General features: G+C 47.9%; 1 protein-coding gene across 9 annotated transcripts in view; it reads left to right on the forward strand.

Moving 5' to 3' along the window:
- The first annotated feature begins 828 nt into the window (after nt 1-828).
- Nucleotides 829-13,204, forward strand: part of ADCK1 (aarF domain containing kinase 1) — a 133,982-nt gene continuing 121,606 nt past the window's right edge. For 5 of the 9 annotated variants that reach the window (XM_027120183.1, XM_027120184.1, XM_027120188.1 and 2 more), the window contains exons 1-3: nt 829-950; nt 10,791-10,936; nt 12,938-13,021. In XM_027120183.1, the coding sequence (XP_026975984.1) occupies nt 10,802-10,936; nt 12,938-13,021 (219 nt within the window). In that variant the 5' untranslated portion in view covers nt 829-950; nt 10,791-10,801. Of the gene's footprint in view, nt 951-10,790; nt 10,937-12,937; nt 13,022-13,204 lie in introns of those variants that run through there. The other 4 variants (XM_027120186.1, XM_027120190.1, XM_027120189.1 and 1 more) reach the window with 3 other exon arrangements.

Consider the following 13,204-nt stretch of genomic DNA (forward strand, 5'->3'; position numbering starts at 1 on the left):
TTCTTTAATCTATTTGGAATTAACTTTTTGTGTTAGGGGCCCAACAGAGAACCAGTTGGTTCAGCTCATATGCCAGCTCTGTCATATATCAAGATTCCACGTGTGCCTGGATTGTTTTTGGGCTCTCTAGGCTGTTTTATTTTCCCTCTCTGCCTATCCCTATACTAATATCCCATAGTCTTAATTTTTATAGCTTCATAATAAATGTTGATATATGTAAGGATAAGTCCTTGAAACATGTTACTCTTCTTCAAGAGTGTTTAGGCTATGCTTTGTCCTTTGTTTTTCCATGTAAATTTTAGCTTAGCTTGTAAACGTCCAGAGAAAATCCTGTTGGAAAATTTATTAGAATTGCATTGAATTGATAGATCAATCTTCCACCCCATCTCTGTTCCCCCACGAAGTAGCTCAAGAGATGTTTGTAGAAGGAATGAAGGTCTGATGATTGTCTTCAAAGTACATCTTATAAACAAACATTCAGTAAATAGAGGTCAATGAATGAATGGGGGATAAAATGACTAAGATCGATCAGCACTTTCTTACTATTCAGCAACTGTCAGTAAAATTCTTCTTTGCCTGTTGTAATACACAAACCCACGACTCCATCCTCCTACTGAACATAAATCTATGACCAATTTGGATAGCTTCTTGAAAATAAGTTTTCAGGAAGGATCCTGGCCGCAGCGCAGGCAAAGAAACAGGCTATCTGACAGGTCAAGTGTCTGTGACCCCTCTGCCTCCCTAGGTGGAGCGGTCCAGGGCGACCGCGGCTGTTCTTTGGCCCTTGTCCCCGCGGCTTAGGGAACCAAGAACTACAACTCCCGGCAGGCCGCGCGGCGCCCCGGCTTCACTAAGAGCAATCCGGAGGTGGCGGCAAGCAAAGTTCCCCGCAAACTCCCGCCACCAGGCTGCTGCTGGAAGCCGGGCGCCGCGTCTCTGTTTCCCACGGGGTGAGTAGGGGCAGCTCCTCGGAGGCCCGCGCAAAGCCCGGGCTGCCAGGGCCGCGGGGCGCGGGTAAGCCAGTATGGACGCGCCCGGCGCCCGCCTCTGCTGGGGCCTCCAGCCGGGAGGGAACCCTGGGCCGGTGACCTTATCATCCGGGGCCCGGCGCGCGCGGCCACGTGACTCGGGTGACTGGCAGTGCCCCATCACCTCTGCCGCGACTCTCCAGCCTGGCTCACCATTGGGCGGAAGCGTGGCGCAGTCCTGCGTGTAGGTAGAGCTGGAGCTGGAGGGAGGCAGCAGGTGGTTCACCCAGACCTCCTCAGCCTTGGTGGTCTGTGGGCTCCTAGGCGCAGGTGTCCGGGGCTGGAGCGCAGGCTGGATCAGAGCAGGGGCGCGCAGGTATCCTTGCCCTCCGCAGGGGCCTGCGCGACCCCGGAGCGCGCCGTATCTATAGCGCTTGGTGGGGCCCTGAGCTTCCGGATCGCACAGTAAACGTGTGCTGATGACAGCGCTGTATGGAGAGCAGCCTATAGAAGACGCCTAGTACAGCTCTCTCCCCAGGTTAAGTGGCATTTCCTTTCTACTAACTATGAAGTCATTCGATTCAACAAGTACTTATTGATCACCTCCATGATCCTTAGCACTTAGTGGCTGCTCAGGAAATATTTGCGGAGTTGAAAGTGAATTAGACTTTATCTGTGCCTTCACACGTTTTCTTTAAGCAGTAGTTCTCAAACTTTAGCGTGCATCAGAATCACCTGGAGGGCTTGTTACAACACAGAAACCTGGACCCCATCCCCCAAGTTTCTGATTCAGTAGGTCTGGGGTGGGGAGCAAGCATTTGCATTTCTAACATGCTCCTAGGATATACGGATGCTGCTGGTCTGGGAACATACTTTGGAGTATCACTGTTTTGTAGGAAAAATTCCTGTGAACTTAAAGCACCAACTCGTCACTCCTGGTCCTGGGCCTTTCTGTTCTCTCTTGCCAGTTTAACTTCGGTAGCGTTAGTAAGCATGTACATATTACTTTGTTCACTGTTTCTTCCCCCACATTATATACAGATTTTCATGTAGTCTACACTTGTGTCAATTTTCCTGGGTTACGTCATATTGTATCTTTGGCCATTTCTCAGCAGCCCTCAGGATGTAAACTTTGACCTCTGCTGGGAGAGTTTACATTTTTTCCCTTTCTGATATACACTTATTTTCTTGTCACACAAGGGACCTATAAGACAAGAATAGTGCTTGGTTCATGCATTGCCCCCCCCGCCCCAACTCACTGAATAAGCCATCTCAGTTTAGCTATCTACATCAGAGGCACTTCAGGGACCCACCTCAGGGCCCAGCAAGCCCTGTTCTCGTCCGCCTTGCGCTCTCTTGGCTGGAGCAAACACACCTGTATTCAAGTTCTGGCTGCATCACTTAGCTTCCCAGCCAAGTTTTTTACCTTTTCTAAAACTCAGCTTCCTGATCTGTAGAATGAAGCTGTAATAGGATGCACCCCAGGATGTAGTTGTGAGAGTTACATGAGATGTTTAAGCACTTGGCACCGTACATTTCTGCTTACAATCTCACTCACTCTTCTCCTCTTACCTGCTACTCACGCTTTGTGCTTGGTTTTCCACTGTTCTCCCTGAGTCCCCCTATCTCTGGATGAAGTAAGTGGAGAATTCTATTCCTTGCCTGGATGAGATTTATTTTTCCTGTCTACTCTGGGACTTCGGCATCAGTTGGGGATTCCTTTAATCAATATTGATTGAATCACCTTCTGGGCATCAAACACTAGGAAAGAGAGTGATTACATTTGGATTACATTCCTATCTACAGGGCAGGGCAGGGCAGGCTATAAACCTGCTCAGGTCAACTAGATGATCCCTCAGCATTGATATGAAACATGATGGTATCATCCAACTTGGTTGCTTTTTATCTACATCAGTAACCAATTTTCCCTGAAAACCAGATCACTGTCTCCAAATGTATTATTGGGTCTTTTCCAGTCTTGGGAGCAGACCAAAAGAAATACTGCTCGTTTGTCTAACGGTCTCTCTAGGAAATGGGAGGAGGAGCTGTGGTCACTTTATGGGATTAATGGGATTGGAGCCCTAAATTCTTTCCTCTGTGGCCATTCTCACCTGTGCAGCAAACAGGGAGCGGTGATTCTAGGCTCACTGTCCTGTAATGTGGCCTGGGGAGGAGGCAGCAGGTGGATAGTAGCTGAAAAGGCCTAGCCCTGTGAACAGTAAGTGCTTGGTTCCCTATTTAGTTCTGCACAGAGGGTGGAATTTCATTTGACCATCAACTTTTAATTTGTAGAACTTCCCAGACTCTCCTCTTGCCTTGTCTCAATGCTTGCTAGTATGTTTCCTGTGGTCCAGCGAGATGGATTCCATGCTCATCCTTGATTTGACAATAACACAGCTCTCCTGAATGTTTATAGCCTGGAATTGGTGGTTTCTAGTGAGGTGCTTTGGTTGATGTGTGACATGCTGTTGACTTCCAGGGTGCGAAGCAGTGTCTTCCCTGTGCCTGGCACTGTTTGGGGGTGGTAGAGGGTCAGAAATCAGAGTGACTGATGCAGTTACTTGAGAATGGGGTTAAGAATGTTGGGGATTGGAGGTCTGCGAGTCCCTGTCAGGAAGGTCACGTGCCATAAAGAGAAAGGGCTGAAGGTCTACTCTGCCATTTACCAGCTGAGCCACCTGGGGCAAATCACTCACCCTCTCTGCTCCTTGGTTTCCTCATTCATACCTGGGGATGGTAGTAATATCTATCTCACCTCACTGGGTTGTGTGGAATAACTAATGAGATAATGAGTGCAAAGGGCTGTGTAAAGATCAGTTATTGCTAATATTATTATCTAATGGTTGGGTTTTAGGGTCCAGTGGCCCCAGGCACCTCCCCCTCCCACCCCCAACCAAAAAAAAAAAGGATGTGCTGTTATGAGAAACAACTCAGGTGAAAGTCAAAAAACGCAAGTAAACAGAACAGGGCAGGGGATTCATTAGCAAAAGATTTAATAATGAAAGGTGTTTTTCATTGACAGACATATTTCACGGCTGACAGGGTCTTTTAAAATTGCTACCCCGAGGAAAGCAACTCATTTACATGTTAAACACTCACTGACACCTTATGGAAAACTCCAGCTCCAGTCTATTTAGACACAGTTTGACTCCTATATCATCTATTTTATGTTTTTCAATTTCCACCTCTTTTATTACTGAGGACGTTTGCATGAAGACTGGGTCTTGGGAGTTGTGTCTGCTTTGCTGCTGCTACCCCACTCAGAGGTGGGCTTAAGGCTGGGGTGGCCTCATTACCTAGAGGGACAGGCCTGGAGGATGGTGCAACCTGAGGAGGATGGGGTTCGGGGAGGGAAGTCTGGGAGGGATGTTGGGGGTGACTGGAGGAGGATGGCTGTCGAATTGGCAGCTCCAGTTTGTGATTCTCACCTGGGAATCTGTGTTGTTACTGACTCTGTACGGGTCTCATAGGGTATCGTTTACCCATTCATTCATTCATTCATTCATTCAGTAAATACTTTTGGAGCCCCTATTCCATGTGCTAAGCAAGGTTATGGCCAACCATAGCCTGCAGGCCAAATCTGACCACACCCGTTACTTTACATAGTGTCTATGGCTGTCTTTTGCTTTGCACTACAATGCCGGAGTTGAGTAGTTCTAACAGAGATGTTATAGCCTGCAAAGCCAAAAATATTTCTATATGGTCCTTTACAGAAAAAGTTCGCTGAGCCCTATTCTAGGCAGAGAGAATAGCAAGTGCAAAAGCACTGAGGCTGGAATGTGCCTGGCGTGTTGGAGGAATAGCAGGGAGGCTGGTGCCTTTGGGGTGAAGTGAGCAAGGGGAGACAGTGGAATGGCCTGAAACCCTGGAGGGAACTGGGGAGTCAGATCAAGAAGGCCCTCTCAGGTCACGCCAAGGCCTTGGCTCCTTTGAAACCACATACCTCAGATTGGGACTCGAACCCAATTGCACCTCAGATGGGATTCGAATCCAGCCAAAACTCCTATTGGGACTCGAACCCACGGGCTGGGACTCGAACCCACTGTCTTTTAATTAAAGTCACTCACCTGGTGTCAGGACTTACTGAAGCTCAGGTTCTTTATGTCTCAGTGCAGAAGGAATTCAGTGAGAAGCAAAGTGATAGGCAAGAAGTAGATTCATTAATATAGGACACTTGTGAGGAATATAAGCAGGCAGGCAAGGGGGCTCTGGCCTGAGAACTAAGTGGGAAAGCAGGTTTATTTAGTGAGATACACACTCCATAGACAGATTGTGGGCCGTCTCAGAAGGCGAGAGACCCTGAAATATGGGGTGGTTAGTTTTTATGGGCTGAGTAATTTCATAGGCCAGTAAGTGGGAGGATTATTCCAGTCATTTCGGGGAAGGGGGGGATTTCCAGGAATTAGATCATCACCCACTTTTTGGCCGTTTGTGATCAGTTTCTGAACTGTCATGGCGCCTTTGGGTGTGTCATGTAGCTAATGTATCACAATGAGCATATGATGAGGCTCGAGGTCCACTGGAAGTCGAATCTTCTGCCATCTTGGGCCTAATTGGTTCTAACTAGTTGATGTCATATCCTCAATGGCTGTGTCATTCTTTTTTTTTTTTTGCAGTACACGGGCCTGTCTCTGTTGTGGCCTTTCCCATTGCGGAGCACAGACTCCGGACGCGCAGGCTCAGCGGCCATGGCTCACGGGCCCAGCCGCTCCGCGGCATGTGGGATCTTCCCGGACCGGGTCACGAACCCGTGTCCCCTGCATCGGCAGGCGGACTCTCAACCACTGTGCCACCAGGGAAGCCCTGTGTCATTCTTTTAAAGGTTGTGCCCTGTCCCCTTCCCTCCTGCCTCACCTTGAGTGAGGTGGGAGCCATTGGAGAGTTTAGAGCAGAGGAATGCAGAGTTTGACTTGTTTCCATGTTGAGAATAGACTGGAGAAAGTTTCACTCTCTCATTCATTCATTCAGTCTCTTTTTTTTTTTTTTTTAGCAGACTTATTTACTCACTTATTATTTATTAGTGAATTCTGCCCTTTGCATTTAGTGGAAGAGGCAGATATAGGGCCAGATTATTAGAGGTAAAATCAGTGTACAATGAGACCAGAGAGGAAGGAGCAAGGAACTCTGATTGGCTGACAAAACTTCATAGAGGGATAATGCGGGATTGCGTGTGGGGGGATATTTTGGGAGATGAAGCTGGAAAGGTGGGTTGGGATGAGAATGGGGTGGGCCTTGAATGCCTTGCTAGAGAATTTGGACTTTTTGATAGAGAGTGGGTAGGTAAGAGTGTTAAGAATGCACTTGTGGGTTAGGATGATGATGACTTGTGTGGCAGAGTGAAGGTTGGCTGGGATGTGGGGAAGTGTTTGGAATGGGGAATGGTTGAATGGTTCAGGCAAGATGTGATGGGTTTCTCCCACCTCCTTTATTAATTGTACAAGGTTGCGCTGAATTCTGGTCCCTGAGTGCTAGGAGTTCTTCTATATAAGCTCTTCAGCTTTTCAGAGAAGAAGAAATGAAATTTAAAATAACAATAAGGAGAAGAAGTCTCATTTACTGAGCATGGTAGGCATTCTGTTAAAGCAGCATCTCATTTAATTCCCACAATGACCCTATGAGGTAGGTACTATCAAGAGCCTCTTTTGTAAATGGAGGCTCTAAGAGGTTGTGGTTTGCTCACGGTCACACAGCTGGTGAGCAGTAGAGCCGAGGCTCTTCCCGGCTCCAGAGGCTGAGTTCCTGACCACCGGTTGCTCTGTACTGCCTTCTTAGTGTGGGCTTTTCTGCAGACCCCACAAGGAAGGTCCCTGGATCACCCCTCATGGACCTTTTCGAACTGATGATCTTGAAGGAGGAAGGTGTGTGAGGAGTTGAGGGCACTCAGCCTAATTTAAGGCCTGTGTCCAGGTCCAACTGGCAACGTGTGTCTTGGCAGAAACAAGGTGGAGGGGACATTGAGCGTGCTGCCCCTTTCGATAGAAAATACTACAGGCTGAGGGTGTAGAGAGCAAGATGAAAAGGTAGGGCTAGGTGGGGGACTGCCAAGATGCTAGAAGTGGGGCGTGCAGAAGTTGATAGGGGAGTAACAAGATCCTTTACTAAGCCTGGCATTGGGTGAAGACAGAATAACAACAACCACAATGGCGGTGGTGGTAATACTGTTACTGGAGGGGGACCCCTTCTAGGGTCCGGGCGTGGGCTCTTGTCTAACTCGGAAATAAATTGTCCAAGGAGACTGACAAAACAAAGGGCTTTATTGAGAAGGGACACTCCAACGGAGAATAGCAGGGAAAGGGAACCCAGGAGGACTGCTCTGCCACGTGGCTCGCGGTCTCACGTTTTATGGCGCGGGGGGGTGGGGTGGGGGTGGGTTTTAGCCTTCCGGGTAGTCTCTGGCCAATCATCTTTGTGCTCATATTTGGTCTGACTCAGAGTCCTTCCTGGTGGCACGTGCATCTCTCAGCCAAGGTGGTTTCCCGCGTGAGGGTTTCTGGGAGGTTGGCAGGACGTATTATGGGCGCGGGTCTCCTCCCTTCTCTTGGCCCCTCCCCAATTCTTCTTTGGTGGCAGCTTGTCAGTATCCTGCTCCTTATTGGGACCTCCTGTTGTGAGACAACTCATGCAAGTAGTTATTACCGTGCCTGGCCAGGGTGGGCGGTTTTGGTCCAAGGCTCCCTAACAATAGTAATTGCTACTGTGTTCTTACTGTGTAGGTGGCACCTTGCTAAACATTTTGCATGATTTCCTTATTCCTCACCAACTCATCAAGTAGGCACTGCTATGATCATCCCCATGTTACAGACAAGGTCATGGGATTGAGAGAGAGTTAGCAGTCTGCCCCTGCTTACCCAATGTGTAAGTGATGGTGTCGGGACTCAAACTCAGGCCCACTGGATTCTGGAGTGCTCATTCTCAACCACTGTGCTCTCTCTCATCTGAAAGGAATGAGGGATGGGGTAAGGAAGTTTTCATAAAACAAAGAAGATGTAAAGAAAGGGGACACTGCAAAGCAAGGTTTAATTTATTCTTTTTGTTTATAAACCCCTTTCTTGCAGAGTTAGGAACTGCTCCCAGGAGTTGGGCCAGAGCATTTGCTTTTAGTGAAAGAAATGAGTTTCTTAAATTATCCCCTTAAAAATAATTGCTTGCTGGGCTTCCCTGGTGGCGCAGTGGTTGAGAATCCGCCTGCCGATGCAGGGGACATGGGTTCGTGCCCCGGTCTGGGAAGATCCCACATGCCGCGGAGCGGCTGGGCCCGTGAGCCATGGCCGCTGAGCCTGTGCGTCCAGAGCCTGTGCTCCGCAACAGGAGAGGCCACAACAGTGAGAGGCCCGCGTACCGCAAAAAAAAAAAAAAAAAAAAAAAAAATTGCTTGCATGGGACTTCCTTGGTGGCGCAGTGGTTAAGAATCCATCTGCTGATGCAGGGGACACGGGTTCAAGCCCTGGTCCGGGAAGATCTCACATGTCGCGGAGCAGCTAAACCCATGCACCACAACTACTGAGCCTTAGATCTAGAGCCCGCGAGCCACAACTGCTGAGCCCACATGCCACAACTACTGAAACCCATGTGCCTGGAGCCCGTGCTCTGCAACAAGAGAAGCCACCGCAATGAGAAGCCCCCACTCACTGCAACTAGAGAAAGCCCGCGTGCAGCAAGGAAGATCCAATGCAGCCAAAAAAAAAAAAAAAAAAAAATTGCTGCAGTCATCCTTGTTGGGTGAATGCAGTCATCTGGGGTTGTGAGTGGGTAGGATAAACTTGGAAGGGGGCATGGTTTCACTGATGAATTTGAACATGTGAAGCCTCTCTTTATTAAAAATGAAATATTTAGAAGAGTGGTTCTCAAACTTTGCATAAAAATAACCCAATATATTTCTTATTAAAATGCAGATTCCTGAGTCCTACCCCCAGCTTTGATGATTCAGTGGGCCAAGGGGTGAACTTCAGAAATCTGCACTTTTTTTTTTTTTTTTTTTTTTTACTTTACTACATCATTATCATTATTATTATTTTTTTGGAGTATAGTTGATTTACAGTGTTTCAGGTGTATAGCAAAGTGATTCAGTTATACATATATATTATTTTTCACATTCTTTTCCATTATAGGTTATTATAAGATATTGAATATAGTTCCCTATGCTTTACAGTAGGTCCTTGTTGTTTATCTATTTTATATATAGTAGCGTGTATCTGTTAATCTCACATTCCCAATTTATCCCTTCCCCCACTTTCCCCTTTGGTAATCATAAGCTTGCTTTCTATGTCCGTGAGTCTGGTAGAAATCTACATTTTTGAAATGGCACCCAGATAGATATTTATTTTTTTTAAGAGTTCCTCTGACCACACTTTAGAAATGCTGGCTAGGAAAAAACACTGCAAAGGGAAAAACAATGGGATTATAAAAAGAACTGGGTCCAGAAAAGTCAAGAAAGGAGAGAAAAAGAAACAGAACAGGTAGGAATATAGAAAGCACAGAAGATGGTAAAATTAAATCCAAATACATAAGTGATTCTGTTAAATGCAAACAAAATCAACTATATGCTATTTAGAGAAACAGTATAAAGTGTAAGTTGAAAGTAAAAGAATGGAAAAATATGTCCCTGTGGATACTTAAAAAAAATCTGTGACTATATTATGAGGCATGAGTCAAGATAGACTTTAAAGAAAATGCAGACCAGGCTGTTTGGAGCAATTGTTTCCATACAAAGGGGAAACAGAGGCACAGAGCAGGGAGGGGATGGTCACAGACTGAGTCCAGGGCAGAAGCAAACAGGGTGATGACCTAAATTTTCCTGCTGCATTTGTGCCGGGTTTGCAGCTGCAGGTGGCTTGATGGTGGCCCTTCTGGGTGGGACTTCTCCACTGGCAGCTGCAGCTGCGGTCAAGGACTTTATTCTGATATAGAATTCCTAGGAATTGAAGGGGAATCTGCCCACTGGCTACAGTGGCCCCAAAGACTGTCTGTGCAGCCACCTGGCACGCTGAGCAGTACAAGTAGGGTGGGGAAAGGGAGCCGGGAGCCCACTTGGTCCCACTGAATGGGAGTGTGAGTTTGGTGAAACGGAGCAAATCAGCAGGTGGACCTTGAGCCCCTAACCAGAAAGCAGCCTGGAGGGCTGTGAGTGGACAAGTAGTAACAGCCATGGTGTTTGCCCTCAAGGAGCTTACAGTCTAGAAAAGGGGCTGTCTATTCTAATTAAAATAAATATTTTGAAAATCAGTCAGATGTGGAGGGCTTACCTGGCTGCTCTGACCAGCTGCCATCTTGGCTGTGGTTACTTCTGACCTGGGCACAGGGGGCTAATGACGCCTTTGTGTGCTTAGTGGTCCAGTCATAGTTTCCGTAAGAGTCGTTAACACGCACTCGCTTCTCTTATCTAAAACAGCATCCTTCATCACATATTCGTCATCCTTCCTCTTACCCACTTTGATCTTCTTCTCAGCACTGAATACCTGCTGCTATTCTAATACATGTCTGTTTGCTTGTGATCTGTCATCCCCTCTAGACTGTAAGAACGTTGTCTGTTTTCTTGGCTCTCTCCCTAGTGCCTAGAACAGTGCCTGGTACTGTTGAAGGAAGAATGACTTTGACAGTTGACTTATGCTGGGTACTGTGCTAAGCATTTCACATACACGATCTCATCTTATCCCAACAGCTTTTGAGGTAGGTATCCTCCTGTTTTACAAATGAGGAAACACAGGTGCAGCGAGATTGAGGAAATGACTGAAGATCATGCAGTCTAAGTGGCAGAGCCCAGATTTGAATTTGACCACCTGGGAAACTCTTAACTGCTCCTCTTCCTCTGCTTTCCTTCTTCAGGGTCTGGGGACATGGCCCGGAGGGCTCTCAAGCTTGCTTCGTGGACCAGCATGGCTCTTGCCGCCTCTGGCGTCTACCTCTACAGCAACAAGTACTTGGACCTCAACGACTTTGGCGCTGTCAGGGTGGGCAGAGCAGTTGCCACGGTAGGTTCTTCACCTTTTGGGAGGGGCAGAGGAACTGCAGTATTACTTGCAGGTGTTCATACATGTAGCAGATGTACCTGCCAGTCACACATATGTGGAGATTCACATGTACCCTTACACGTGTGAAGCTCCCACTACACAGTTGCACAGGCATGGGTGTGCACCCCTGTGTGCCTGTATCCCTGTTCACACAGCCTCTGGCATCCTGAAGTTAAACAGAGTGGTATTGCATGGGGTCTCTGTTCTGAAGCCTTTACCTTTACAGAACCTCCTTACCTTATTTTAGTGACAGACTCAGGAGGCGGTCTTCTCAGGAAACACATGGAAAGAGAGCTTTGCAGCTTTGAGTAAATTCTACCAGAAAACTTGGGCTGCCTCCAGTGAGCTCGTGAATGGTTCGTGATGCAGGGCTCATGCTCTGAGTATCTATGCCTCGAAGAACTTTGCCGATCCCCTCCAAGCTCCAAACTAACAGAATCTGAATTGAATATTTGACTGTTAGAGGCTTTCTCCAGTGGTTCAGGAACATCGTTCTGGTGTGATTGCATCCTCTTTAACTCTGCTGAAAGTGGCTGTTCCAGGCAGCCCTACATAATTGCTCCATTGGTGGGTAGAGTGCCACATGCGTCCTGCTTTCTTTCCTCCTTTGTCTGCTGCAGGATGAGCCCATGCTTTCTTCCCCTCGGTGTAGAGACACTCTGATGCACAGTCTGTCTGGGCTGTTGTCTAATCATTTCCTTAATACTCAGTGTTGTCCCGTCTTCTTCCTAGCCTGGCTCAGATGTAGTGCCTGCTCTTTAACGTAAACTGGGTCATAGACTCAAGATTAGCAAACAGATAAACAGGCCATGGCATATGTAGTGATTCCTAAGTGTTTGCTGAATGCCTTTTTGGGGCCTAGCATTATCTTATATGTCTTAAGGGTAGAAACGAACTGTCCCATGCAGGTGCAGCTTTTTTTTTTTTTAATGTATATATTTTAAAATTTTATTTATTTATTTATTTATTTTTGCTGTGTTGGGTCTTCGTTTCTGTGCGAGGGCTTTCTCCAGTTGTGGCGAGAGGGGGCCACTCTTCATCGCAGTGCGCGGGCCTCTCACTATCATGGCCTCTCTTGTTGTGGGGCACAGGCTCCAGACGCGCAGGCTCAGTAGTTGTGGCTCACGGGGCTAGTTGCTCCGCGGCATGTGGTATCTTCCCAGACCAGGGCTCGAACCCATGTCCCCTGTATTAGCTGGCAGATTCCCAATCACTGCGCCACCAGGGAAGCCCCTACAGGTGCAGCTTTGAAGGACCTTCTGGCTGAGGAGTGTTCACATGAATGGGTCAAAAAAACAATCTAGGGCTTCCCTGGTGGCACAGTGGTTAAGAATCCGCCTACCAATGCAGGGGGACATGGGTTCGAGCCCTGGTCTGGGAAGATCCCACATGCCGTGAAGCAGCTAAGCCTGTGCGCCACAACTACTGAGCCTGCGCTCTAGAGCCTGCAAGCCACAACTACCAAGCCTGCGTGCCACAACTACTGAAGCCCATATGCCTAGAGCCCGTGCTCCACAACAAGAGAAGCCACCACGAGAAGCCCGTGCACCGCAATGAAGAGTAGCCTGGCACTGTGAAAGGTGCAGGGGATACGATGATGAACAGGAAGGACATGCCCCTGAGCTTATAGAGCTTAATTTCTAGTGAAGTGGAAACCATCCATATACAAGGAAACAAATGAGCAAGGTAATTTTGGATGGTAGTTTGCTATAATAAATAATTGGGAGTTCCTGGTGGATGGGGGTAACTTTAGATTGAGGGTCTCTGCAGGGGTAGCATTTGTACAGAGCCTTGAATGACAGGAAGAAGCCAGCCAGCTCGAAATCTGGGAGCAGGGCCTCTTAGAGGTTGGACTGCTTCTCTAGACATACCACCTGTGTCAGGGGGCTGCAGCTGCAGGCCTTGGACAGAGGAGTAATATTTGATGTCTGGTGCTAAGCCTTCCTCTTCCTTGGTTCACAGACAGCTGCCATCAGTTACGACTATCTTACCTCCTTGAGGAGTGTCCCCTATGGTTCAGAGGAATACTTGCAGCTTCGATCCAAGGTAAGGGACCTGTGGGACCCATCTGAGCTAGACCAGGCCTGGGTAAGTCCTGAAGTGACTGCAAAGCCAGCAAGCTTCCTGAGTGCAGCTGGAGGTGGGTGGGGGCAGTGTAGGGATTGAGGCTGGGGGCTTGGGAGGAAGGAGGGGGCGTGTTTTAGTGCCCATGGGCTGGGCTGCCAAGCT

The sequence above is a fragment of the Aethalodelphis obliquidens genome, unplaced genomic scaffold (genome assembly GCF_003676395.1).
Source record: "Aethalodelphis obliquidens isolate GAN/ISIS:26980383/991018 unplaced genomic scaffold, ASM367639v1 scaffold21, whole genome shotgun sequence".
Taxonomy (NCBI): Eukaryota; Metazoa; Chordata; class Mammalia; order Artiodactyla; family Delphinidae; genus Aethalodelphis; species Aethalodelphis obliquidens.